General features: G+C 29.1%; 3 protein-coding genes and 1 pseudogene across 3 annotated transcripts; 2 read left to right on the forward strand and 2 right to left on the reverse strand.

Annotated features, from left to right (window-relative positions):
• Nucleotides 1–259: 259 nt before the first annotated feature.
• On the forward strand, nt 260–2,477 carry LOC101494715 (protein LURP-one-related 12-like). The gene is made up of 2 exons (XM_004506891.4): nt 260–620; nt 1,872–2,477. Exons 1-2 carry the CDS (start codon nt 396–398, stop codon nt 2,277–2,279), a joined length of 633 nt encoding a protein of 210 aa, XP_004506948.1. The 5' UTR covers nt 260–395; the 3' UTR covers nt 2,280–2,477.
• A 5,156-nt stretch (nt 2,478–7,633) lies between these two features.
• On the forward strand, nt 7,634–10,627 carry LOC101504199 (high mobility group B protein 6-like; annotated as a pseudogene).
• Nucleotides 10,628–15,029: 4,402 nt separating this feature from the next.
• On the reverse strand, nt 15,030–18,002 carry LOC101494403 (glucan endo-1,3-beta-glucosidase 14). Its single transcript, XM_004506890.4, has 3 exons — nt 17,862–18,002; nt 15,952–16,988; nt 15,030–15,223 (listed from the first exon to the last, which is right to left on the reverse strand). The coding sequence occupies exons 1-3, from the start codon at nt 17,947–17,949 to the stop codon at nt 15,152–15,154; spliced, it is 1,197 nt and encodes a 398-aa protein (XP_004506947.1). The 5' UTR covers nt 17,950–18,002; the 3' UTR covers nt 15,030–15,151.
• Nucleotides 18,003–20,311: 2,309 nt separating this feature from the next.
• On the reverse strand, nt 20,312–23,556 carry LOC101494095 (uncharacterized). The gene is made up of 2 exons (XM_004506889.3): nt 23,340–23,556; nt 20,312–21,622 (listed from the first exon to the last, which is right to left on the reverse strand). The coding sequence occupies exons 1-2, from the start codon at nt 23,418–23,420 to the stop codon at nt 20,630–20,632; spliced, it is 1,074 nt and encodes a 357-aa protein (XP_004506946.1). The 5' UTR covers nt 23,421–23,556; the 3' UTR covers nt 20,312–20,629.
• Nucleotides 23,557–26,304: the final 2,748 nt, after the last annotated feature.

The following is a 26,304-nucleotide window of genomic DNA, read 5'->3' on the forward strand; positions in this document are numbered from 1 at the left end:
AAATATCATCATTTATTATTAGAATTTCAAGATATTCAAATATTGATGCACGCGAATCTAAAGTACATACTCCATCAAAATTAATACTATTAGTATTTTTTTTTAAATTCCTTAATTATATTATCGTATATAAATGATACACGATACCCCTCGATCTTGTTTTACAACTCACACCCAATCTTAATATTCTTTTTTCCATTTCGGACAAAAACACGTTTTGCAATAGAAATTATAAAACCTTTTAAAGCACATATCAAAGCAAAGTTCAAAAATTTCTCACCCTTATAAATAACTATCTTCCTTTCAACACCTTCCACTTATTCCCATTTCCATTTCTTCACAAACACACATTAAAAAAAAAAAAAAAAAAACTTCAATATTTTGTGAAGAAAAGAATGAAGGAAGAGTTAATTATTCAAGAAGAGTATGTGTACAAAGAAGAAACCCAACTCACAGTTCTAAAAACTTCTCTGTTTTTCACTGGTGATGGATTCGTCGTTTATGATTCTAAGGGCCAACTCGTTTTCCGATTCGACTCGTATGGACCGAACACTCGTGATAAAGAAGAACTCGTGCTAATGAATTCTCATGGTCGTTCTCTTCTCACCTTGCGGAGAAAGGTAGGTATCCATTATAACCATTCTTTTTTTTTTTATTTGAATTTTTCTCTGTTTTTGAGTTCACTCACTGTGTCTACTCAGTACTCACCGAGTCGGATTTCGTAGGTTGTGTCGTGTCTATCTGAAAGTTAAGTTTACCTATCGAGTTAAATAACCCAATTTTGTTTCCCTTACCTCTAATTGGAATAAACTCATTAAATTAATTTTTTTTTTTTAAATTTAAAATTCAAAATTGATTTTTTATTTGAGTGATCATGTATATTTTGGAATAAAGTTTGTAAAAGTAAATCTGAGCTTTCAATGAATATATTCGGTAAGATGAGATTGCAAATGTGATCCTTCCTTTAGTTCAATCAGAAATTTAAGTTAAAATGGGAAATTTGAATTTACAACCAGATCCAACTAATTGTGTAAAAAAAAAAAAACCAACTAAAAGTGAAATAAGAGATTTATTTAATTTCTTTTTTTTTCTTACAAAAAATTCGTTTAATTTCTTTGTTGAACATGCAATTGGGAGTTGCTAATTGAAAATCAAGCATATTTTAATGACCGGAAATCTCCTAACTTTAGCTCTACTTGTTTATGTCTTTTTCTTAATCAAATTTTCTCTCGCATTTAAATAATTTATTTTAATTATTAATTTTCTTCTAAAATACAGAGTTACTCACCATCAAAATTAAAGATTCATTTTCTACCTTATCTTAATCATTCTATATCGAAGTTTTTACTTTTTTTTACAAATTCTTTTTTGACACTCACAATAAAAAATAAATTTAAAAGGTGAAATAAGTATATTAATTTATTATTAATCATTAGAATGATAGAAAATTATAATAATAAATACCTAATGGTATATAATAGCTTAAAAGTAATGCACAATATACTTATTTATAATAGCTTAATATTATTTTCTTTTCTTTTACATGTTTTTGCTTTAAACCTCTTACTTTTAAAAAGGTACGAAGATATTTTCGGACAGAAAAAAGTAGCAACTAGTACAAATTCTTCTGATTTAAAACTTATACCATATCAATTCTTCTACATAAGAGATAATTAAATTATAAATAAATTAATAAAATTAATTTATTTAATTTATATTGATACATTTAACTTATAATTATAAATTAAATATATTAATTTTTATTAATCATATTATAACATAATTATCTTTTATAAAAAATTGAAAAAAATATTTTATATTATTATTATTTTGTTTAACAATATTTTTTTATATTGTTATTTGTTAAGCAGAAACCAAGTCTTCATCAACGGTGGGAAGGGTTCAAAGGGGAAAGAATTGACGGTGATAAACCATTATTCAATGTAAAAAGATCATCAATAATCGGACGGTCAAGAACAACCGTGACAGTGGAGGTGTATGATGATTCTGGTGTGGAGTACCTCATCGAAGGATGCTTCCCGCAAAGAATTTGCAAGATATTCAACACAACAAAGCAATTAGTGGCTGAGATTCGTCGAAAGGTGGACCCCACAACTAGTGTTATGCTTGGAAAGGAAGTGTTCATGCTTTGCGTTCAACCTGGTTTTGATGTGGCCTTTGCCATGGGGTTGGTTTTGGTACTTGATCAAATCAACGGTGAGAATCACTATGATAATGGAACCACGGAGACTTCGGTGCACCCTGCTACAGGAGATTGAGAAATTGGTTTTTCTCGTTCTATTTTGTGATTTGTGTTTTTTAATTTTATTTTTAGAAATATCTGGTTAATAATTTCTCATGCTCTTCTTGTGGTTCTCCTTTTGATCTTCTTCCGACATCTTAATTTTCCTCTTTTTGTTTTGTCGTTGTATTATTGCTTGAATGTCAATAATAATGAAATGATAGGTGTACATTTATATTCTTCCGTACCACAGACTTTTGTTTAATCCATATTAAAAAATATAATAATTAAAAGAAAAAATAATTTATTTTATTAAATAATTTATTTTAATTATTGATAAAAAAATTATTATGTAAATACAATAATATTTTATAAATTGTGTACTTAATAATTATTTAATAGTAGTATAAAAAAAATAATTAGAATTATATTGAGAATAACATTAATTTTAATACAATTTTTTTTGTTGTGAGATTAAAGAAGTACTATTTTTTAAAATTGAATCCATGTTTTTCTTTAAGAGGAAAGTTGAACTCACTACCTCTTTGTTATTTCAATTCTCTCAAACCAACAAATGAATTTATGATTCTCATATGAATAAATACTTGTTAAGAAAAATTGAATCCACGCTTTAAATAAGAGGATAAATTTTTGTTTTCTCTTCTAAGATAATTTTTCATTTCACTTTCACGTAAGCTTTTTTTTTGTTCAGTTTTACTCAATTGTTAGATACTTTTTTTTACTAAGAAGGTTAGATACTTTGTTTGTATTTTTTATTTTATATTGATCTATTAAATTATTAAAGTTTGATACTTTCATATTTTGTTTGTATTTTTTATTTTATTTTGATCTATTAAATTATTAAAGTTTGATACTTTCATATTTTAAATTACAAATGTTGGAGAATTGAGTTTATTAAATTATAAATTTAAGACCATTTGTTGTGTTTGAGTCCCTTGGTTTGAAGGTTGCTTTGTTTATTTATGGGCCTTGTTTTGTGTTGGTGGGTGTGATTCGATTGTGATATTGAACAATTGCTTTATAAATTGGAATTTTTTTTTGTAATTATCTTTAGCATACCTTGTGTCTCAGACAGTTTTCGTTAATATATTTATTTGGTTTATTCAAATAATAGATATGACCAAAATATTTAACATTAGTAATATAAATGATCAAAATATTTATTGTTTATAATTCAAAAATTTAAATAAAACAGAAAAATTTGAGGAATTAAAGTGTCAACTTCTCTAAAAAATGAAACTAAAGTATTTAACATTTGTTATTTAAAGCATCATAATAAAATAAAAAATATTTAAGGTACCAAAATAAATAAAAAATTAAGTTAATGAAAAAAAAAGTAATTTATACAATAAATAAATTTGGTATGCTTATATCTTCACACGGAGTACAACTTGCAAGTATCTTATATTTAGATAGTATGTCAAACTTGTGTGACAAAAGATAGACCAACTATTAATTTTGTAACCATTATCATTGAAAATTAATCATAATTTTCTGAAATTGTGTTTTTTATTTTTATATATTATTTTTGCTTAGATTATTTTAAAAAAATTAAAATCATAAGATGTGTTTTCATATATTTTTCAGGTAGAAAACACCAATCAAAATGTTCAGACTATTTTCTCTTTGAACTACCCGAGATGCATACAATATGGTGGTGGTGTCATTTTAGTGAACCCGCATAAACTAATCTTGATTCCAATTTATATTTAATCCATGACAATTTCATCCAAAATATACATGTCTAGATTCTTTTATGTACATAAATAGTCATCCTTGCTCAAGGATAGGTTGACTTAGATCACAACATACTTATGAAAAAGTCAATAAAATAGGTTAAATTAGTCTTGTTGTCTCTTATCTATAAGTAATATGTGTTCTGTTTAAGTCCTTAAGTTTACAAATGCTTGTCATGTTAGTCTTTCCTATTAATTTTAATTAAAAAAAAAAAAAGTTATTTTTGTCCTATGTAGCATATGTGACTCAACTATATAAAAGACATAAGTTAGGTTCTTCTTCTTCTTCTTCTTCTTATCACCCAAGTAACAACATAGAATCATTGTCCGTCATAAGGAGACATTCACTAAAATGTCCATGTAATGAGATATGTGTTGTCAGAACTGGTAGTGACTTTAAGAATGTTAATTGTGGCAAAAAGTTTTTTGGTTGCAGAAACTACAAAGACATGAATGATAAGAGTTGTGGATTCTTTAATTGTGTTGATGTTGACACTAATGAACGTGATCTGAAAATTGGAAGGCAGAAGAAAAAAATGTCAACTTGAATGATGAAGTTACTATATTGAAAAAGAGTTTTGGCCTACAAGAAAATGGCTCATGGTGTCTATTCTATTTGGATGTGTCTATTTTAGGATAACCTAATTCTAGTGTCATTGATGTTGTGTAAAGGTAGTGAGTGCATTTCGGGGTTTCTCCAAGTATTTGAAGCAGTTAAGATTTAATGTTGTCAATGTTTAGTGATATGTAATGTTTAGTAATGATGAATGTATTTGAAGTAGTTAAGATATTATGTTGTTAATTATTGGTGAATGGTGACAATAAATTTATTTGAAGTATAGTTATGCATAGTTGGTTATATTTTCCAAGAACCAGCAATGAATACAATAAATAAATAATTCAAAAACAATCAATTAAATTCATAACGATAAATTCAACATATACCTAATCCAAAATAAGAACCCCAAAATATATAATTGGATCCAATACATAACCCAAACTACATAATTGGATGTAATATACAATAAAAAAAAATCACAATGTCAAATACATAATCCAAAAAAGTTTAAAAATACAAAACTAGATCCATAAACTAGAAAGAACCACAAAGTCAACTACGTAATAAAAAATGATCTTCCAACAAAAAAAGAGATCAAACTTCTCAAACATTTGGTGGTTGTATGGAATCTTCATTCAATCTTCTAACGGGAATATTTTGTCTTGTGGGTGATGGTTGGGTTGTGGCTTGTTGTTTTTGAAAATCGAAAACCTTTGAAAACAATTTATGCCACCGAAAATATTACTGGGTTGAGTCGCGGACTAGGTCGCTCTCTTTAAGACGTTTCGAGGCACTGTCCAAAATTGTGCAAGGCAGACTATCAACCACGAAGTCCCCAGGATAAAACACTCGTAATATGGCACAATGACCACTCGAAAAGGAAGAAAGAGATGAAGCAGTAAGAAGGGGAGAAGAGAGAAAAGCCTCAGATGCGGAGTGCTTTTAGTGTGATTTTCCAACTGGGGAGAACCCTCTATTTATAGGAAAAAATCGCAACTGGATCTGAGAGATCCATGGATCACCAGAACGTGCGCTCCAAGTAGTGCTCTCAGAAACGTGCGCTCCAAGACCACGAATCGTGCGCCCCAAACTTATGAAAATTGACTCTGACTTTTGACCGGACAGCAAGGAAACGTGAGACCAAAATTAGGGTTTTGACGCACGAATTCAGGGATGATGACTGGATCAGATATGACTAGGTGGAGGGCAGTTACGTAATTAACGTTTCAATTAGAGATGGAACGCAAGCAATCAGTTAATTAAAAAATGATTAATTAATTTTAGGCAAAATAATAATACACAGTCACAGCCGGGCCGAACCGGGCCAGGCCAGGCCGGATGCGCGGCGGCGGTAGCGCGCGTGTGGTGGTCAATTTGCTTGCGTTCTCCCTCCTTCACAAAATTGGGGTGCCCCTTGGGGCCCATCCCAAGTTCATTACCTCCACCTTATATACCCTACTAGTGTGTGGTATCCCTCCAATGTGGGACTTCTCAATTTTTTCAATTCACAACACCACTAGCTCTCATAAATGCCTTCATTATTTCCAATGAATTCTTCATTAAAGGCATCATCATTTCCAACATGGCTTGATTTGCAGCAGTTCCATAATCATTTTAAGCAGTAATAGTTTGATTTGTAGATATTGAGGAGGTTGTGGTATTTTATATGTAGATGTGTTGTGTCCAAGTTGATGGCACATATAGGAAATGATGTTGGAACTTAAGCACAAGTGTTGAAAGTTAGAACTAATATTGTGTGAATTGAAAATATGTAGAAGTCTTACTTATGAGAGATATCAACACTAGTAGTTTTATAAGATAGAGGTATGACTTTTGGAGTGTGCCCTAAAGGATACCCAACTCTTTGAATGGAATAGACCACACTGAAACCGATAACCACATAGATGTTGTCGCCGTCTAGTCTGCAGGGTTAGGTTAGGGGTAAGTTGTATATTATTTTTTTGTACACGAAAAAAATAAAAATATCTTTTAGCATGCATTTTTTTCTCTACGTTTTTCTTAAACCCTCCACTGAGTCAATAACTGATTCGATCTCGTTCAACTCCTCCCATTTTTCGCGTAACAATTTTGCATATCCGATCAAATTTGGCACGCGATAGTTTTGAAAATCCAGTCAAATTGATCCATGTTTTTTGCTTCACTCGGTTGCAAAATTCCTCTATGAGTAAAAAATTCTGCTCAGTTTTCAAGACACGCCAAAGCTCTGGAAAAAAATATGAGGTTTCTCTCTTCTCCCTTTTTTGCTTCGTCCCAAATTCTCTTTCTACCTCTTTACTAAAAAATTGTCCCTTCAGATTTTTAAATCTCTACAAAAAAAATTGAAGATAGTAGCACATAAATTGCGACGGTTGCCAAGGAACCGCCCTCTTTCATTGTTTGCGACGGTTGATGCGACAATTTCCTACAACCGCGGCCTCAATTTGAAGAGAAACACGTTTTTCTTTTACCCCGCGCTCCATTTTCTCTTTATGAAATTACCCCGCGTTCTATTTCACTATCTGAAATTGTTCTCGCTCTAACTCCAAAACTATTTTCCCCCAAAACCTCATCAACCAATGATGCCAACATCTTAGCTGTGAACGTTCCAGATTCGAAGTGAAAACCAAAGGAACAAGATTTGCTCGACATGTAGGAAAAACTACAACAATTGCATCTCGAGAAAGAGAAAACCGATGAGCTCTTGAAAGCCAAAGACGAGATCTTGAAATAAAAGGATGAAGAACTTCAAAATGGTGGCAAGGAGCAAGAAAACCTTCAGATTGAGTTTATGAAATTACAGAAATTGAAGGTATTCAAACCCACCATGGTTAGTTACTTCGTTTAAATTTCAATTTCATTATTATTTTGTCCAAATAATTATCTATAATTTTATTTTTAGTCTTACTTTTCAGTCCTATAAACTACGAAATTGTATTGTAAGGACTAAAAATTAGGCACAAATACTATAAACAAAAAATGTTAAAATTTATAAGAATAAAAAATATATTTGTATATGTGATTATTTATAAGGATTAATTAAAAGAGACCCTTTTTTATTTATGTTAATTTGTATATATGATTTCAGAATTTGCCTATGGTGAAAGACAAGGAACAAGAAAAGAAGGACATGAAGGGTGCCCTGAGATAAAAAGGCTACAGGTTCGGTCATGTAAATTATGAAGATCCTCATTTCAATGTTGGTTTGCTTGTATTTAACATTCATGGAAATTATGATGATTCGGCTGACGTGGTATGAGTTATGTGCACCTTTGATGTTAGTTATATCTATAGTTTTTTTGGGGTTTTGTTTTTTTTTTTTCTTCATGTATGGTTGTCATGTTTGCTTCTGTTTTGCTTTAAGTTCTTCTGTTATATAGTCTAAGCACAAAATGTTTGATAGGGTGCTAACAACTTTCTTAGCGGTGGAATCTTTATACAAGGATATTTTGTTTTTGTTTTAAGTTCTTCTGTTATATAGTCGGAGCACAAAATGTTTGACAGGGTGCTAACCAACTTTCTTATCGGTGGAGTCTTTATACTAGGATATAGAATTTGGCTTCTCTGAAGTGAGGGGTTTGTTCACTTTAGGTGGAAAAATTGTGGGATTATAACCGTGATTGAAAAATCAAAGTTGTAGATTTTAAGTTTAAATAATGTTGTAGTTTGTTATAACTTTACACTTCAAAGCACACTACTCACTTTAAAGGAGACAAATTGATTATAACTCGTTCACGCTATATGAAAATCCATTGGCATTGGCTTGGTTTGTTCATTGCTGCATTTAAACTCGGTCAATCAAGAAGAAAGATGATACAAAGAAATAATGTTTCAGGATTTTCTTTGTGTTTGTTGAAAATTATTGGTCCTTTTGAAAGTTGGCATTTTTTAACATTTGACATGATATATGCTCGGTAACTTTGTTTACAAATTTTAACTATGTCTAGAGTTGTTAGCCTTGTACTTTGCATTGTAGCAAAAATAATTCAGAGTAGCATTGAGAACGTGTTGTTTATACATAGTTGCATAAGCATGAGTTTTTACATTATGCCTAGATTGTATGTAATGTTGAAAGTTTGATTATCTTGATTTATTTATTTTTCTTGTTGGATTTCTGACAGAGGATCTTCGAATAGGTGGGTTTATACTAGGAATAATATAAGGCGAAACAAGGAAAAATATAAATAATCATGATAGTAGAATAATAACTGCTTTCAGCTTTGTTGGAATTTGTACAGGGGAGTTACAAGGCAGTTAGTGCAGAAGAGAAGAAGCCATATAAAGAGAAATATCATACTGAAAAAGATGCTTATTGGCAAGTAATTATAAAGGAGAAAGATAAATGTGAGACTGAGGCAATGAAGCTCTTGGATGAGGAGCAGAAGCAAAAGACTGCTATGGAATTGCTTGAACAATATACACAATTCAAACATGAGAGAGAAAAGAAAGGCAAGAAGAACAAGAAAGAGAAGGATCCATTGAAACCAAAACATCCTATGTCAGCTTATTTCTTGTATACTAATGATATGAGAGTTTCTATTTTTGCAGAGAATAAAGGTGTCTTAGAGGTTTCCACTGTCACATTTGAAAAGTGGAAAAACATGACAGAAGAACAAAATAGACCCTATGAAGAGATGGTACAGAAAAAAGAAGAGGAAGCTGCAAATCCCATGAAGGAAGAGGAAGATCATATGAAACTTCAGAAACATGAAACCTTGCAATTGCTCAAGAAAAATTAAAAAATTAAAAACATGATCAAGGAAACAAAATTGAACCGTTAGAAGAACAAAATTGTCATGAAATCCTCAACTTTTTTCCTTTTATCATCATCAATCATACTCACGGTATACTTACTCTCTTCTTGTTCATACTTTACAGAGAAACAATACATTCTACATTTTCGGCATTTGCTGCGTTTTTGACCTTGGTATGTTCTTTGTGTCATTGATGTATTTGTGTCATTGAGTTTAGATATTTTTTTTTCTTCCACCTTCACATAGTTTCTCTATTGTAATTGTTTTGTTAATTGTTGTATATCTTCTATTATGTTTAAATTTTGTTTAGCCACTTCATGGTTTTGTTGTGTGTTTCTAACTTTCTTTTGTGTATGAATGATTGTTCTTGTTAATGGTTTGTTGCAATGTAGAATTGTTAATTTATTGTTTATAATATTGTTGTGGATTTAATTTTTAATTCTTGCAGGTTTGGTGAACAATTTGGGTACAATCACAAGTTGAAGGCTCTAGGCGATTTAAAAGTTGAATTAGTGTTTGAGTAGAGATTGTAGTGTCTATGGTTACGAGAAAGGTATGGACTCAACTGTTTTGAAAGACCTTAAAAGTTGAATTTGTTGTTGTAAGATTGTAGATGTAATTCAATTTTTTAGGCTAGATGCAATTTGTTTACATTGCCTCAAGAACAACTAGGCCATATCATTCCACATGTAAATTAATGTTTTTTTTCTAGCTCTTGAATGATATATATACTTTTGATAAATAGAATGATGTGTTTGTGTCAATTTTAATGCTTGCATGTTTTGAGTTTGATTGCTTGATTTTTTTTGGGGTGGTGGTAATTGTTTTTGTTTTAATTTGAATACTTCTTTGTGTTATGACCTCTTTGTTTTATTTATATTTTTGTAATTAAATCATAGATTTAGTTTTAATATTCTATTTGAGTTGTTTATTACCACTATCAAATCGAGGAATTAGTTTGATATTTGGATGTTTGAATTTTTAGTGATTGATCTTTTTTGAGTTTAATTAGTTTGATGTTAATATTATAGTCTTGAGTATATGTGAAAAAGTGAGGTTGAATTTAATATATATACTTATATATTTTTTTCAGGAAACACATACGATTGTCAAGTGGTAGAAGACGTTCTTCTGAGTCTAGTTGTTGGTCTAATGATGGAACAACATCATTAGGGATTATCTAGATAATTTACGAACTAAGTTTGATGTTGTTGTTTTGCATTTTCAATCACTCTATTAATGTTTTGGTTTTTGAATATTTAAACTAATTTACTTATTGTTTTGATTAATTTCAATATATGGTTGTTACTTTTGAATATATTATATGAATTAGATTTATTTATAATTTTATATTTGTGTATTTTACTTATGTAAATGAAGTTTGAGTATTTTTTTTATTTTAATTTAATAAATTAAAAATTAAAAATAAAAACAAAAAATTCAAATTTCCGACGGTTTAAACCGTCGCTAAAAGTACATAGAGGCGGTTTGTAACCGTCGCAATACCATCTTAGAACAAAAAAATAGGTGATTTAAAGACTCTATTGGAGGCGGTTAGAACTGTCACAAACATTTGCGACAGTTGGAACAACGGTTTATTTAACCGTCGCAAAACAGTCTCGCGACGCACGAATATGCGACAGTTGGGAAACCGTCGCAAACATCAAACTGTGGCGGTTACAACAGCCGCAAACCCCTTTTTTAACCGTCGCAAAACATTTTTTTCTTGTAGTGAATGGTCATAGTACCATATTTTTGAGTGGCCTTAACCACCATATTTAGATGGTGTAATTCTAGAACAGTTTTCTACCCCATAATAGTAAAGCCGGTATAGTGTATATAAGCTATTTTATTTTGGGGACATTGTGGAAGATCGTATGTCTTGTACAATTTTGGACAGTGTGACAAAATATTTTAAAGAAAGCAACCTAGTCTACGACTCAACCTAATAATATCTTTAGTGACTAAAAAATATTTTTCAAATCAGTTTTTCAAAACAAAACAAAAAAATGAGATATGTCCTCTCCATTTATGGTCAACTTGGAAACAAATAGACACAAGGAAATTGGACAAAAAATAAATAATAGTGGAAATCACTTAGTGGTAGGACTTACTTTTCAACTTCCTTGGGTCTATCTCTCTCTAAATGGATTATAAATGGAGAGGGTCATATCTTTTAAGTAGCAATAGCTTGATTTGCATATGTTTCATCATCGTTTGAAGTATATGTTGTCGATAGTGGATGTGGTGGTAATTTGCATGTAGATGTGTTGTGTCCTAGTTGATGGCACATTACACCAAAAACATATCTTCTTAGTTGTGTTTCATCCTTTTTCAATTCATCGGGTTCCCTATTTCTCTTATTTTCTGGCCTCCATGTTGCCTCTTATAGGTGGTGGTTGGAGATCAATGTACTCATTATGGGATTATAGATGTTTCCTATTTTTCGGATATATATTTGATCTATAGCAGATTGTTCTTGTTTAATGGTCATATGTCTCATACAAGAAAGGGTGTGCCCAACATGGTATACTTGTCAACAACCACTACATATGCATTCATTGGTTGATATAAAATTTAAAATTTATCTCCAACGAATCAAATGTGTCTAACTTCATATATAAACCTTTAGAAATATAAACCTTAAAGCATATATAAACCTTTAGAAATGGGGACACAATGGCCTTTCAGGATGTTCCAAGTCCACATCACCTTGAAAAGGATCAGTTTTAACATTGACTATTGGACCATGATTTGATCTACGCAACTCATGTCAATAATTACACATCCCTTGTGTATTGATCTCTACAAGATCCGTCAACTAAATCAATGGTTGCAGTCCTAGCTCTGTATGCTTTTATCTTAAAGATCCTTGTAATCCATTTATATTGAATCATCTTCATAATATCAGTCAACCTCGATAGGATTCTCTCTAACACTTGCATACAACTTCTTGCCCAACCATTTTGAACTCAACAGTTTCACCCTAAACTTTCTACTGCATGTATGTCCTTATATCCATCTATAGGCCCATGACTAATGACATCAACTATATCAGGTTTGACAATGGATCATGCATGACAAACAAATGAACATTCCTAAACATCATCAACACATCTAATTGCACCTACATCATCAACCAACTCCTTAAGCCCAATATTAACCAATTCACTTGGGTCATAAAACCACAAAGACAACATGTATATGTACCCCATTTCCCTTAATACACCCAAAATTTTAAAATAAGAGCACAACTCCAAGCAGACTATAACCCATTATATTATGTGTGGACAAAATTTCCAAATATGCCATCATTATGTAATGTGCAATTAAAAAAAAACTTTCATCACTAACTTTTCAACAACAAAAAATATATATTTCCACCTAATTAACAAGCATGTAAATAAACAAATCACATAGGAAAGCACAACACAACATAGAAACAAGAACCAAAACCAAATAAACAAGAATCCATAATGGGACCACCAAAAAGAGAATACAACACATAAAACCCTAACCCAAATTGGGACCACTTCTGATAAATCACAACATAATAAATAAGAATCAAAATAGGACCACAACAAAAAGAGAACACAACACATAAAACCCTAACGAAATAAGGAACAAAAACTCGGGAAACCCAAACGATTTTTTTAGAAGAAAAAAAAAAAAAAAAAAACCCACCAAATAACTGGTATAAATGTGCTTACATTCGTCTTCACGAAATGAACTCTTTATCTCATTTCGTATTCACACTGGTGTTGTGCTTTATCTTCTCTCTTCATTCACATATGTTTTGTCTTCACTTCTTCTCACTCTTGAGAACCTTTTGCATTTGAAAATGAAGATAAAATGAAGCATGTAACATGTCAGTTTATAATCACAAACCCTAATAGCTATATAGGACAAAAATAACTTTTTTTTAATTAAAACTAGTAGAGAAGACTAGTGTGGAAAGCGTTTGTAAACTAAATGAACCTAAATGGAACAAATATTATATAATAAAACTAGAAAATAACTTAAGGGGCCAAAACACTAATTTTGCCTTTAAAACATGTTGTTTGTTTGTTTGTTAACCTAGTATTTCTAGGGGAAAGTAATATTGATAATTAAAATTGTGATAGAAAGATAAATAATGTTTGACTAAGTATTATTTTACTGTTAATTAAGAATGAAAATGTGGCTTGGTGAGAGATGAAAGAAATGAATGCATTTTATTGGTTCTTTTTTATCCACACCTTGAATTTTCCACCAAATGATTGAGTTTGTATTATTATTTGGTTTTTGATTAACTTTTCGTATCATAGAACAATATTGTTGATTTTCTTGCTAGTGGTTAATTCATTACTATTAGACTTTCATATGAGAAAATATAGGTATTTTTGTTTTTCAAATTGTAAAAGTTTATTAAATTAGTCTCTCAAATATGTGAAAGAGTATAGAGCCTCAAATTGAAAAATATCTATCAATTTAGTCATTTTTTAAAATTTTGCCAACTTCGTTCCTTTGAACAAAGTTCTTTATAAAGAGCTATTAAGGAAGAGCTTAGCATGCTACAATCGTACAAATAGTTTTCGATTTTACACTTTATTACTCTGTAAGCTTTTAGGCTACGATGTACTTCTCTCCATGGAATTTGACATTTCATCTGATAACATAGAAAGTGACACTTCATCAAAGGGAACATATTATTGTTGATCCATTAGTAGAATCTCCTTAGAAGATTTATTGTGGTTCGAGAGGAAACTTGTGCTTTGTAGATCATTGCAATAGAGATAACTTGAGTTTCTTTGTTTTTTTTTTCTCCAGAGTCAGACAAATTGATCTTTGCATTTGAATTAATTTGATTCTTACATAAGATAGTTAAAAAATTTAGATTTCAATTGGTCTTCTCTATTATTAATTTTATTTTAGTTTTTAATAATTAAATAATGAAAAAAATGACATATTAGTGACATGTAATTAAAAATTGTCAACTCATATATGCCAATTGTTACACTATTTGCAAAGTCAGCATTTTTGTAATGAGAAATGACATCAAGGATTTAAAATGATAGGTTTTTATTTTGAAGGGAGTGAGTCCAAAGAAAAAATTTACGAGAACTAAAATCATAAAATACTATATTTCTCACGCACAAATCACTTATGTTTTTGAAGCATATAACATCACATAATTACAATCATTCAGAAAATTAAAACACTCACAATTAAGTTTGCTCCCAAACCTACCTAAAAGAAAAAATAAAAAGAATCTCACTCATAAAATATGTAAGATGTCCTAACCTCAAACTTCACTGCTTCCATTGTATACCAAAAAAGAATTTGTTCAATTGGAATTAGATTGTGATGCTCTCGATTTCTAAAAAGAAATTGAGAGTTCTATTATTATATATATATAAATAAAAGTATACATTTTAGAATATGTAAAATAAATTAAATATTAATTTACTATGTATAAACAAAACTATAATAATTCAGTTATCAATTTTTTAAAAAAATAAAGAAAATCTGAACTTATGTATACCAACTTTTTTTTAGTGATAATAAAATTTAGAAGAATAACTTTTAAGTCTTAACTCAATTGATAAAATATCGATATTGTTAGATTGGATATCATGTTCGAAACCTCACAATTCTGTATGAATTTATGATGATATTTATCGAAAAACTTATGTAAAAAAATATTAAAAGGAACAAAAAGATCATCAATAGTTGTAGGATGTGAGGTATAATAATTTGCTTTAGAATTTGCTTATATTCAATGCATTTAGAAAATTGTTACATGATTCAAAGAATAATTAATAATTCAATTCTCTTGTACATTCATTCTTTTGACTGATAATTACAATGCTAAAAGAAGAAGAAGAATTGCAGTACAACTTGTTGAAACCATCACGAATGAAGACCCAATACCCTGCAATTTATATTTGTTAGATATCATAATACATAATTTACGAAATAAATTATATAATTTATGAAATATATTATTTACTAAAAGTGTCAGCAAAATAAATAAATTTATTTTTTTGAATTTTTAATACACGTAATAGTGAATAATATTGATTATTTTTATGATAAAATGTAAAAAGTTAATACAATAATTATAAACAACCAAATAATGTTTTTTCTTATGAAATTATCTTTCTTGAAATCCAAAAGTCAGCAAATAGTTATTTGATTCATAAAAATAATTAATTAATTTATTTATAGAGAAAATATATTAAAATTCTTTAATTTGTGAATGTATCATAGAAGCTCCCATGAAAATAATCAAATTTTATATTTTTTTTTTTCAAATTAGAGAATAAAATTTCACCGACAATTTTTGTTTTTTCATAAGAGATCGACTAAAGACCTTATTTTAGATGGTACTACTCTACCTTAAAATATAAATGAATGAAAAAATTTAATAAATTTAATTCAAATTTTAAACCGAATACATCAAATTTGTTTTGATCAATTTTTGCTTATAATTAGAGACCGGAGAAATAAATCTAAAAACATTCTTTTATTTGTAGACCAAGAATACTATCATAATACCAATATTAAATAATTTAAATATCTATCTAGTATATCTAAGACTTGCTATAATTTATGATCAAAATAATATAAAGAAGTATATAACATATAAAATATCCATACCTTGAAGGAAATCAAAGAGGAGGTAGCTGAGGAAGATACAAGTCCAGTAAAACCAATATCATAAGCAATACTTCCATCATGATTAAACAATCCAAAGTTTCTTTCTGATGTTGGGCCAGGCTTCAAATTCTCATTAAACAAAGCAAATATATAAGCCCTAACCAACATTTTGGGCCTATAAGGTGTCCCTTTTTTCTTAAGCAACCTCTTTCGCATATTTTTATTATAAGTCATTGCATTCTTCGAATTTGCACCGGCTTCATTGTCATCTCCACGAGACGCCCAACCCGTCTCAGAAACAATCACTTCCATTTTCTCAAATCCGACTTTCTCCAATGCAGCATAAGAGGCATCAATTTGCGCATCAAACATATTGTCATAATGTAATTTAGTCTTGGCATCGTAAATGCCAGGATTTTTTTTAAATAAAGCATAGTTTACGTCAATATGTTGAGGGTCATTTTTATAAGCCAAAAAAGGGTATGCATTTATATAAAAAGGGGTACCAATTTGTGAAAAGAATTGCAATAAAGGTTTCATGTAAGGAAGTATATCATCCCTAAATGTACATGAAGAAGGAGGAAATGAATTGGCAAAAACAGCCTCAGAATGTGGACTAGAAACCTCAATTTGATGTGTTAAACCAAGTCTATTAAGGGCACTATAGACATTTTTAGCTGCTGGTAACAAAGCTTCCCAAAGTTCAATATCACCTCCTCCTAAGATTTCATTTCCAATTGTAATGCCAACAATTTTTGTTCCTGGTAAAAATGGTTGAACATTTTCTTTGATCCAATTCATCGCGCGATCTTCGGCGACGCTTATGTCTTTCAAAAATTCATTAGGAAGTCCAATTATAATTCCTATTCCTGAACCTTTGAATGCACTTAGGACTTTAGGATCAAAATCATAGATTTTTGTGTTCTTGATTTTTGCAGCTTTGAGTAATGTAACTACACTTTCAGGGGAAGGTAGATTATCAGCTATTCTACCATAGTTCACTCCATATGTTCCAGTAAATGCTTTGTTACCTAAAACTGCACCATAGAAAAATTTCAAAGCTAAAATTATAAATTTTCATGTCATGCAAAGCAATGCATAAAAATGACATTAAAGAATTTTTGAACAATCTACTACTTTAGTCTTGTAGGGTCAAATAATTTAGTGCCTAAAAAAATTAATAAAATTCTAAAATAATATTTAAAAATTATTGATCATAATAATCTTTTAAAAACAAATTTAACGACTAAATTGACTGATTTTAAATGACCAATATGATCATAATATTATTGTTTTAGGATCTTGTTTATGGATTCGGATTGTATGAAATCACAACTGCAAGTTGTCATTCAATCGGTGTATTTGTGATACTCACGAATAAGATAAGCTTTCCATATTTTAAGCTCATATTTTAGATTTTAATAAAAATAATAAAATCTATTTAAAATTTTGACTTTTTGATCTTAACTGACCACCACAAATATACCAATTGTATGGATGTATAGAGTCAAATCTAGAATACAATCCAGATCCCACGGAAAAACATAAGCTAACTTTACTATAAACTTAAGTAAAAAAAATAAACATTTTAATATCTTAGAGTTTTGTTGGATATAATACCGATATTCAATCATTTAATGTCACTATCTTTGAGATACCGATACTCAACAAAACTCCTACGTAAGAATTTTAAAATAAAAAATAAAAAATAAAAACTTAAACAAAATACACTATGTAAACATAAATGCTTTTTACTCAATGTAAAAAATAAATGTTGAACATGCATCTGTCCATAGTATTATCATTAAAATGTCTATTATCATTAAAATGTCTATTAATTGCAAATAAGTAAACATTTAATATGAAACATCAAAGCCAATTTTAATAATAAAGATCAATAAAATACACACCTTGAGAAAATGTTATTGATAAAATGAGAAGCGAAAGAAAGAATGAACACTTGAAAGAGAAAACCATTTGTTGTTGAACTCTAAGCATACTAAGAAAATGAGAGGACTCCACTTGTGGAAACTATGATGGTGCACCCTTGTATTATGTAATTCAATAAAGTTAACTTCATTGGCTAAGAAAACTTTTTCTCTTGTCATAATCTAACTAAAGATTCTTAGCTTTTCTTCAAAAGATGATAGATTGTTAACATGATTTGAATAAGATTCTTAGTCTTAAACCAAAAAATAAGATTGCAATTTTAACAAAGGGTGTTTTCAACATCTTAGAATAGATTCTTACTTTCAATTACCCTTTAACTCCTTCTTAAAGTATACCTTTTTATTATATACTTTTCAAGCTTGATTTTCAACCTTTTCACTAAGCTAAACATCAAGGATATTTTAATGGGTTATCAATACCTTTCGTAGAATCATGGGTGAAAGGGAATTCCGTACCTTGATATCACAGGACATGAAGAACAATTTAAACACATTATCACATAAAATAAAAGCAAAAACTAGTATATTTACAAAGAATAAAATTACATTTGAACCATAATTTTATGATTAAAAATGATATGGTTGAAATATAATTTTAGTCTAGATAAATATATTATTTTAATAAAAAAATATTTTTTTTTAATCTATGTAAATATATAACTTTTAGTTTTAGTTTTTTTTAATTTTATTTAAATTCTTGCAAAATTTATTTATTATGAATTAATTTTGCAAGAATTAAAACAAAACACTAAGAACAAAAACTAATATATTTGCAAGGACTATATAAAAAAAAAATAGTATACAGACAAAAATAAAAAATAGTATATTTGTTGAATTTAAAATAATTAAATTTTTTTTTTCATAATTTATAGGGGAAATTAAAAAATAAAATATTCATTTACTAATTTTCTCAACAAATAACGTTACACTTCTTCATTAAAGAACGTGGTTAAAATAATTATGACATTTCCGAAAAAGATGAGTTGAACGTCAAATATATGGAATTTTCTAGGGGCACAAGTATGAAATTTGTGAATGAATCATTTAAAGTATTCAATTGAGGATCTGGCCCATCCCATGAACCTGTCCTGACATGTAAGTAATAAGTTAGGTTTGATTCAGTCAAAAAAAAAAATATTAAGAATAAGACAAGGACAAATAAAAAAATATTGAGTTCATAGGAATTTTTATTTTAATATTTTTTTTATCAAACTGTTACACTATAAAAAATAATATTAAAATATCGTGTTTTTGAATTCTAACAATTGATCGTAAGATTGATATGTTGAAGGAAATTTTTTACGAAATTTAATAGAAGGTCGTATTTCTATATCGAGTCTAGTTATTTTTTTTTCTTCTTATTTTTGTAAATAAAAAATTATTTATTTAATAAAATAAAAAATATTTTAATATTTTTAAAAAAATATTATTAACAAATTAAAATAAAATACATTAAATTGAAGAAAAAAAATATAGTTGACTAAATAATATGTTGTATTTAACAACTCTCTCCTATTTTGTAGATAATTTTAAATTATTTTAACAATTGTCTCCTGTTTGTAGATAAATCAACAATTTAATTATATTTTGGGAACAACTCTTTCCTATTTTTTCTTCGAATCAAATAAATAAAAATAATAATAATAAAATATATTATATTAATAAAATAAAATTAATTAAATTAAAAAAAATACCACAAATTAAAAAAAAAATTCATAGTATGGCAGTTTGGTACAAAATAAATATTTCATAGTATGGTAGTTTGGTACAAAATAAAAAATAAAAATAAAAATAAAGGATATTAGACCAAAAATTCCAAATTCATTGTAATCATTAAATTATTCGTCATATCTCAAATTACTTTAAAGATAAAAAATAATAATAATTATTATTATTATTATTATTATTATTATTATTATTATTATTATTATTATTATTATTATTTATTCACTCTTTCTAAAAAGCATTAGATACTAACTAACTTATGATTGTCGGCCTTTTATTTTCTATTTCTTCTCCAACATTGAACGAATTTCTTTGATTATATAGGAAGGTTGTCTAAGACAATGTTATGAGTTAATTAAGTTATTTGACAATTTGTTTTGAAATTTATTCATCTTTATTTCATCTCATTTTTATTAAATCTATAATTCATCGAATTTGATGGAATTAAAAAACAGATTTTATCTAAAAATTAGTTCAATTAAATGTTATGACCGAATAAATGACACACTAAACTGATCATTTATACACCACTAATATTAGTTCAATCAAAGTTCCAACTCAATTTTGTGCTACTTTAGAAAAACTTAGATTCTCATTCTTTAATGTGCTCGAGTACTTTATATCGAATGCAGCTCAAAAACATACTTCTTTCTCCAAACAAGTAATAAAAACACAAAATAACCAAATGAGTCAATAAATCCAAGAAATTCAAATTCAAATGTTTTATATTGTTCACATAAATTTGGAACAAACATCTCCAATCTACACTAAGATCTGCACTATGGAAAACCAAAAGATCTAATCTATGAGGCATACAAGTTTAATCTCCTAGATACATCCATATGTTAAAACAGAATACAAGACATTCACAATGTCACAAAATAACTAAAACATCTTTAATAACATTAAAAAAATTAAGGGCACTAAGTAATATTAATAAAGTACATATCAGCAGCATGCACTAAGAGTTGATTAATACTAATATAGTATTAATTAATACTACTTCATTGTGCACTGCTCCAAATAACACTTTCATTGTCAACCATTTTCTTTACTTGCTCCTCACCTTGAATGGTTTCTTTTTCATCACTTGCTGAAATTTCGGTCTTACCGTTAATATCTTCAACATCAAGACTCGCTTTCTCAGCTCCTTCGTTAATTTCGGTCTTACCGTTAATATCTTCAACATCGAGACTCGCTTTCTCAGCTCCTTCGTTAATTTCGGTCTTACTGTTAATATCTTCAACATCGAGACTCGCTTTCTCAGCTCCTTCATTAATTTCAGTCTTACTGTTAATATCTTCAACATCGAGACTCGCTTTCTCAGCTCCTTCGTTAATTTCGGTCTTACCGTTAATATCTTCAACATCGAGACTCACTTTCTCAGCTCCTTCGTTTTCCACAGCGTCGATTTTTTCCTGCTTATTACTGTCAATTGTACCATTTTCCTTTTCTGATTCAACCGGTGCCTCCTCTTGCGGTTTTTCAACCACCACAGCAATCAAAGCTTCCTCGACAAGTTGCTCTCCTTGTTCCACCTTTGATGTTTCTTCCACTTGAGGCTTCTCGGAAGTCACATTTTCACCTTCCACGTTACTTTGCTTAATTTCCTCAGCATCGGTCTTTGTTTTATCATTGTCGTTGTTGTTGTCAGTGTCATTGGGATCGGCCACAGAAGACTTTGCCTTGTTTTCCGCTGAAGGCGATTGATCGGTTTCAGTTTCCTTGCCATCCTTCTTTGAACCAGATGATTTTCGGCTACGTTTCTTAGGAGGCTCAGTTTCTGCCGGCGGAGGAGTTGATTTGACCTTCTCGCTAATCCTTGCTGACCGCCTCGGGGTTTCACCGGTTCCCCAATCAAACTCTGATATGTTGGGATTCCCGGGATGTACTTTCAGGTACTGCTCCAATTGTTTTTTGGAACTTATCTCTTCTCCAGTTGGAGCAACGAATACAATCTCGCTTTTTCTTGGTGTTCCTACTTTCTTAGGGAAGAACTGCATAGTACAAATACAAATGCACTAAAAAACGATTCCGATACATCATACAACTAAAAGGAATCAAGTAAAATTTGTTAGCAATAACCAAATTCCTAATTGATTTCAGATTGAATACGTTTTTAGTGTCTGACACGGATACAACACTGACACGTGTAATTACAATCAATTACTTCCACTTTTTCAAATTATTATTAGTATCGATATGTCAGTGTCGTGTCTGATGTTTGTGGTTGTACTTCATAGGCCTAGAGTAATTCAGATAATGTTCTTTACCAATGGATAATTTTCACCAAAAATATGACTTTCCGAATCCAAAGCATTAATTCACAACTTGATCTTAGAATAAATCAATCAATACTATCAGTTGCCAGTGATATTTTCCCCCAAATCTAAGCGATTTTCTACATCATCAATTAATTAACTTAGGTAGTTGCAATTCAGAATCCAGTAGGGATAAAATAGAGTGCAAAGAAAGGAAAATCTACAAAATCATAATAAGCTTAATATGGAAAGGTACCGGAATGGAACAGAATCTTGCACCAAAATTTTCTGAATCACATAGGACACTGAAAAAACTGAAAGACAGAACACTTTGATATTAAAAGCTAAGACACTGTCTTCCTCTAGACAACATAAAAAAATCTAAAGAACAAGCAACAGACCACAAATGGAAACTTGACACCTATGAAACATTGACAGAGACGCGTCTAAATAGCTTGGCCCTTTATCCTCTCACCAAAACCGTTAAGCCAGCCTTTTGAGAAGACTTTGGAGGGTTAAGTCTAAATTTTAATATATATTTGATTTTTTTTTTATTAAAAGAACAACATGATAAATGAAAATATAATATCATGTTATTCTTTTAAATTTATTTAAATATCAAAATATAGATTTAACCCTTCAGAAACTAACAAACAGACACACCCTTAGGTTTTTATATTGGGTCATCACGGTAACTTATAAACATGTGATCAGATTGGACATCAGGAATGTGACCCGAGTGGCTCTATAGATTTTTATATTAGGCCTAATTCATCATCACAAAACCGACGTGTAAGGCGAGGACAACCTCTACTTATAAACACATACTCAAACCTTATTTCATCCATTGTGGGACTCTTTAACAATTTAGCCCATTTCTATCCAATGTGGAAACTTTTACCAATGGGTATAAAAAAAGTACAACAAAATTTAGCTGGGAAACTAGCTAATTGGTATAGAAATTGTATTAGCTCTAGGACCACCAATTTGTTTTGTTGCAAAAAATAAATTATTAAAAAAAAACAAGGGACATTATAATAAGGTAAGCCCTTTCAAAAAAAAACCTAGAAACAAAATCTATCCCCAAATTCTACAAGCCCTTTTAGGAAAACCCTAGAAACAAAATCCAGTACTAAATTCTTCCTAACATTTCACTACAAAAAAAAATTAATTAACTAATAAAAAAGAAAAGTAAAAGAAAATCCAGAATCCAGTTAATAAATTTAAAGAATTTCAGACAATTAAAGTGAGAATCAAGTCAAAGTAACAAACATATCTTCCTTAAAAAAACATAGCAACAACAACAATAATATTCCTAAAAACAACAACAATAATAATAATATAATAACCGTAACAATGAAAAAAAGGAAAAAAAATTGAATTGCATAAAAATGAAATAAATATATATTTATAAATAAATAAAAAATGGAGGATGAGGAAGAGAGAAAGAGACCAGTTTCTTCCAAGAAGGAGGAGCTGAAAGCTCAACCGACAAGACTTCATCTTTGGCATCAGTTTGAGTATCGTTCTCCATTTGCAATTGCACCGACAACAACTATTGTGTTGTGCGTGAGAATGAAGTGTAAAATTGCAGGACAAGAAACGAGAGTGCAAAAACCGTGCGTACACTACTATTGTAGCTAGCTACAAATTAGGATATGGTTTGGTTCTTTTTTTCTCTCTCTCTCTCTCAAACTGTTACTAAATTTAATTTGGGATCCGGGGTTTGATAATCTCACCTACTGTTCGTTTCTGAACATTTGGAAACGTCCAATCAGATATCGCTATTTGTACTCTAGAAACGTCACTTCAATCAGTTTTTTAGTCTTACCATTATTTTTTTTATTAAAAAATTAACAACAAAACTAACTGTGCACACCAGAAAATATTTAATCTAACAACGTTTTTACATTGCTAATTGAGTCATACTTTATAGTCAATTCAATTATAATTAGGTTTTTTTATTTAAATATTCTTTTTTTTTAATCACTAAAATATCTATATTTAAAAATATATCAAAATATCATAATATTTTCAAGAGATCCCATCTCCAGTTTGCAACTAGAAAAAAAAAATTGATGCAGTAATAGCAGGTTGCATGCGATGCAAACATGTAAAAGGTTTTAAATTTTTTTTTTCTTTATTTTAATAATTGAATAATTTTTACTTTAATAATTTAAAAATAATATAAATATTTAAAAACAAAATTTTATTAATTAAATTAAATAAAATATATTAAATTAAAAAAAAACATAGGGATGAGTAGATGTGTCAAAACAATGATATATTATTTTAACAACTATCTCCTATTTTGTAGATAAATTTATATTATTTTAACAACTCACTCTTATTTTGCAAAATTAGCAACTTAATTATATTTTGTTAACAACTTTCTTCTATTTTTTATCCGAATCTAATAAATAAAAATTAATAAAAAATAATTATTATTATTATTATTATTATTAAAAATAATAATAAATTATATTAATAACATCGAACAAACTACATTAAATTGAAGAAAAAAAATACATCAAAATTAATGCAGTTGAATAGATGTGTCAAAATAAATAGCAAACTACAATAAATTGAAGAGGAAAAAAAATACATCAAAATTAATGTGGTTGAATAGATGTGCCAAAATAAATTATGTGCTATATTATTTTATCAACTTAATTTTAATTTGTTAACAATTCTCTCCTATTTTTCAGATAAATTAGCTACTTAATTTTATTTTGTTAATAATTTTCTCTTATTTTGCATATAAATTATAAACTTTATTTTATTTTGTTAACAATTGTCTCCTACTTTTCCTTTAGATCTTATAAGTAATAATAATAATAATAATAATAATAATAATAATAAGAATAATAATAATAATAATAATAATAATAAATTATATTAATAAAATCAAACAAAATAATTAAATCGAAGAAAAAATACATCAAATTGAAGAACAAAAATACATCAAATTTAAATTAATGTTCACCTAAATGACCTACAAGTTCCACATCTAGGATAGAGTTGAGGTTGTTCTGGTTGATCCTCATTTTGATCATTATCCTTATCGTAATTTTTATATAGATTAAAACCACTATCACATGCCTCCATATAATTTTGAGTCTCAGGGTTATACATGGAATCAAAAACAGTATAAGCCAACTTTGTGCACTGAGTTCCAAACAAATTATAGAAAATCCAATGTTCTGTCTGATGACCAGAGGTTGGTATTTTTGGCACTGACAGAACATAATACTGAGTCGGCATTTCTGCAGATACATGTACATGCGGTGGCGATAATGGAACATAATATGGAACTTTTGTAGGGGCATGTAGGTGAGGTGATGATAAAGACAGTTCTATTGTTTCTTATATGGTTTGTTCTTATGGGGTTGATTGGGAGGTCGACTGCACATGAGGATATGACGACGGTTGCAAACGGGGATCACGCATATATTGTTCAACAAACATAAATAACTTGGTGCACTAATTCATATATTTTGTGTTGTGACATAAAACACCTTCTACGGATTTACCTTGCAATACGTAACTCTCACGCTTGTTCTAATGTTTAATCTCTTCTTTCCAAACTTGGTTGCAATTATCATCAATGTCACACCTCATGTTGATCCCATCGTAGATTTTCATGTCCTCTGGTGGTTGTGGTATTTGTTGATGGAAGTCGAACATAAATGCGACTTTATCAATATCATATTTTTCAACAATATGATAACAATGCAAATAGGTACATGCAATCCATGTGTCCATCTCTTCTTCGAAAACTTCGTGTTGGAACCCGAGGTACGATTTCCAATAAAACTGACATGTAAAAAAATAAGCTAAAGTAAATATAAGAAGTATAAAAAACAATATAATTAAAAAAATGTGCAAATAAATGTGAATGAATATATTACTTCCTCAACCATCATGTGATCGATTGTTTTTCGGTATCCTTCTTTGTCGTTATGAGGAACTTTATTGAAATTTAGACCACTAGAATTAAATATGTTGAATATATAAAAAATAAAAAGAATAATATAATAAAATTAGTAATATGGTAAGTAGTTGATTTTAAAAAAGAAAAAAAATAAATAAAATTTATTTGCAATAGTTATCTTTATGCAAGTGAAAAAATATCCATGCATTGGGTGATTATGGAGCCACACAAGACAAACGATACTATGCCCAGTTTGGTAACAACAATGCACATCCTTCTATATACATTACATTGAGTTTCATAGCAAGACACAATTCTCTATAAAGTGTTGTTAAAACTGTTGAACTTCAATTATATTGAGATGTCTTACTTGAATCCTTTAATAGTGAAAGATATTTTAAATATACACGATTTGCCTCATACATGCACAAATTCTACATTGTCACAAGATCATCAGAAGCTCGATTCTAACATGATATGTACA

The sequence above is a fragment of the Cicer arietinum genome, chromosome 6, assembly GCF_000331145.2.
Source record: "Cicer arietinum cultivar CDC Frontier isolate Library 1 chromosome 6, Cicar.CDCFrontier_v2.0, whole genome shotgun sequence".
Taxonomy (NCBI): Eukaryota; Viridiplantae; Streptophyta; class Magnoliopsida; order Fabales; family Fabaceae; genus Cicer; species Cicer arietinum.

What these genes read in the sequence shown, in the direction of transcription:
- LOC101494715 (XM_004506891.4), top strand. Translation starts at nt 396, where the DNA reads ATGAAGGAAGAGTTAATTATTCAAGAAGAGTATGTGTACAAAGAAGAA. An exon ending in TTCTCACCTTGCGGAGAAAG is followed by an intron (nt 621 to 1,871) that starts GTAGGTATCCAT and finishes TTTGTTAAGCAG; the next exon opens with AAACCAAGTCTTCATCAACG.
- LOC101494403 (XM_004506890.4), bottom strand. Translation starts at nt 17,949, where the DNA reads ATGCTTAGAGTTCAACAACAAATGGTTTTCTCTTTCAAGTGTTCATTC. An exon ending in ATCAATAACATTTTCTCAAG is followed by an intron (nt 16,989 to 17,861) that starts GTGTGTATTTTA and finishes TCTATGGTGCAG; the next exon opens with TTTTAGGTAACAAAGCATTT. An exon ending in CCTCTTTGATTTCCTTCAAG is followed by an intron (nt 15,224 to 15,951) that starts GTATGGATATTT and finishes TATAAATTGCAG; the next exon opens with GGTATTGGGTCTTCATTCGT.
- LOC101494095 (XM_004506889.3), bottom strand. Translation starts at nt 23,420, where the DNA reads ATGGAGAACGATACTCAAACTGATGCCAAAGATGAAGTCTTGTCGGTT. An exon ending in CTCCTTCTTGGAAGAAACTG is followed by an intron (nt 21,623 to 23,339) that starts GTCTCTTTCTCT and finishes TGTACTATGCAG; the next exon opens with TTCTTCCCTAAGAAAGTAGG.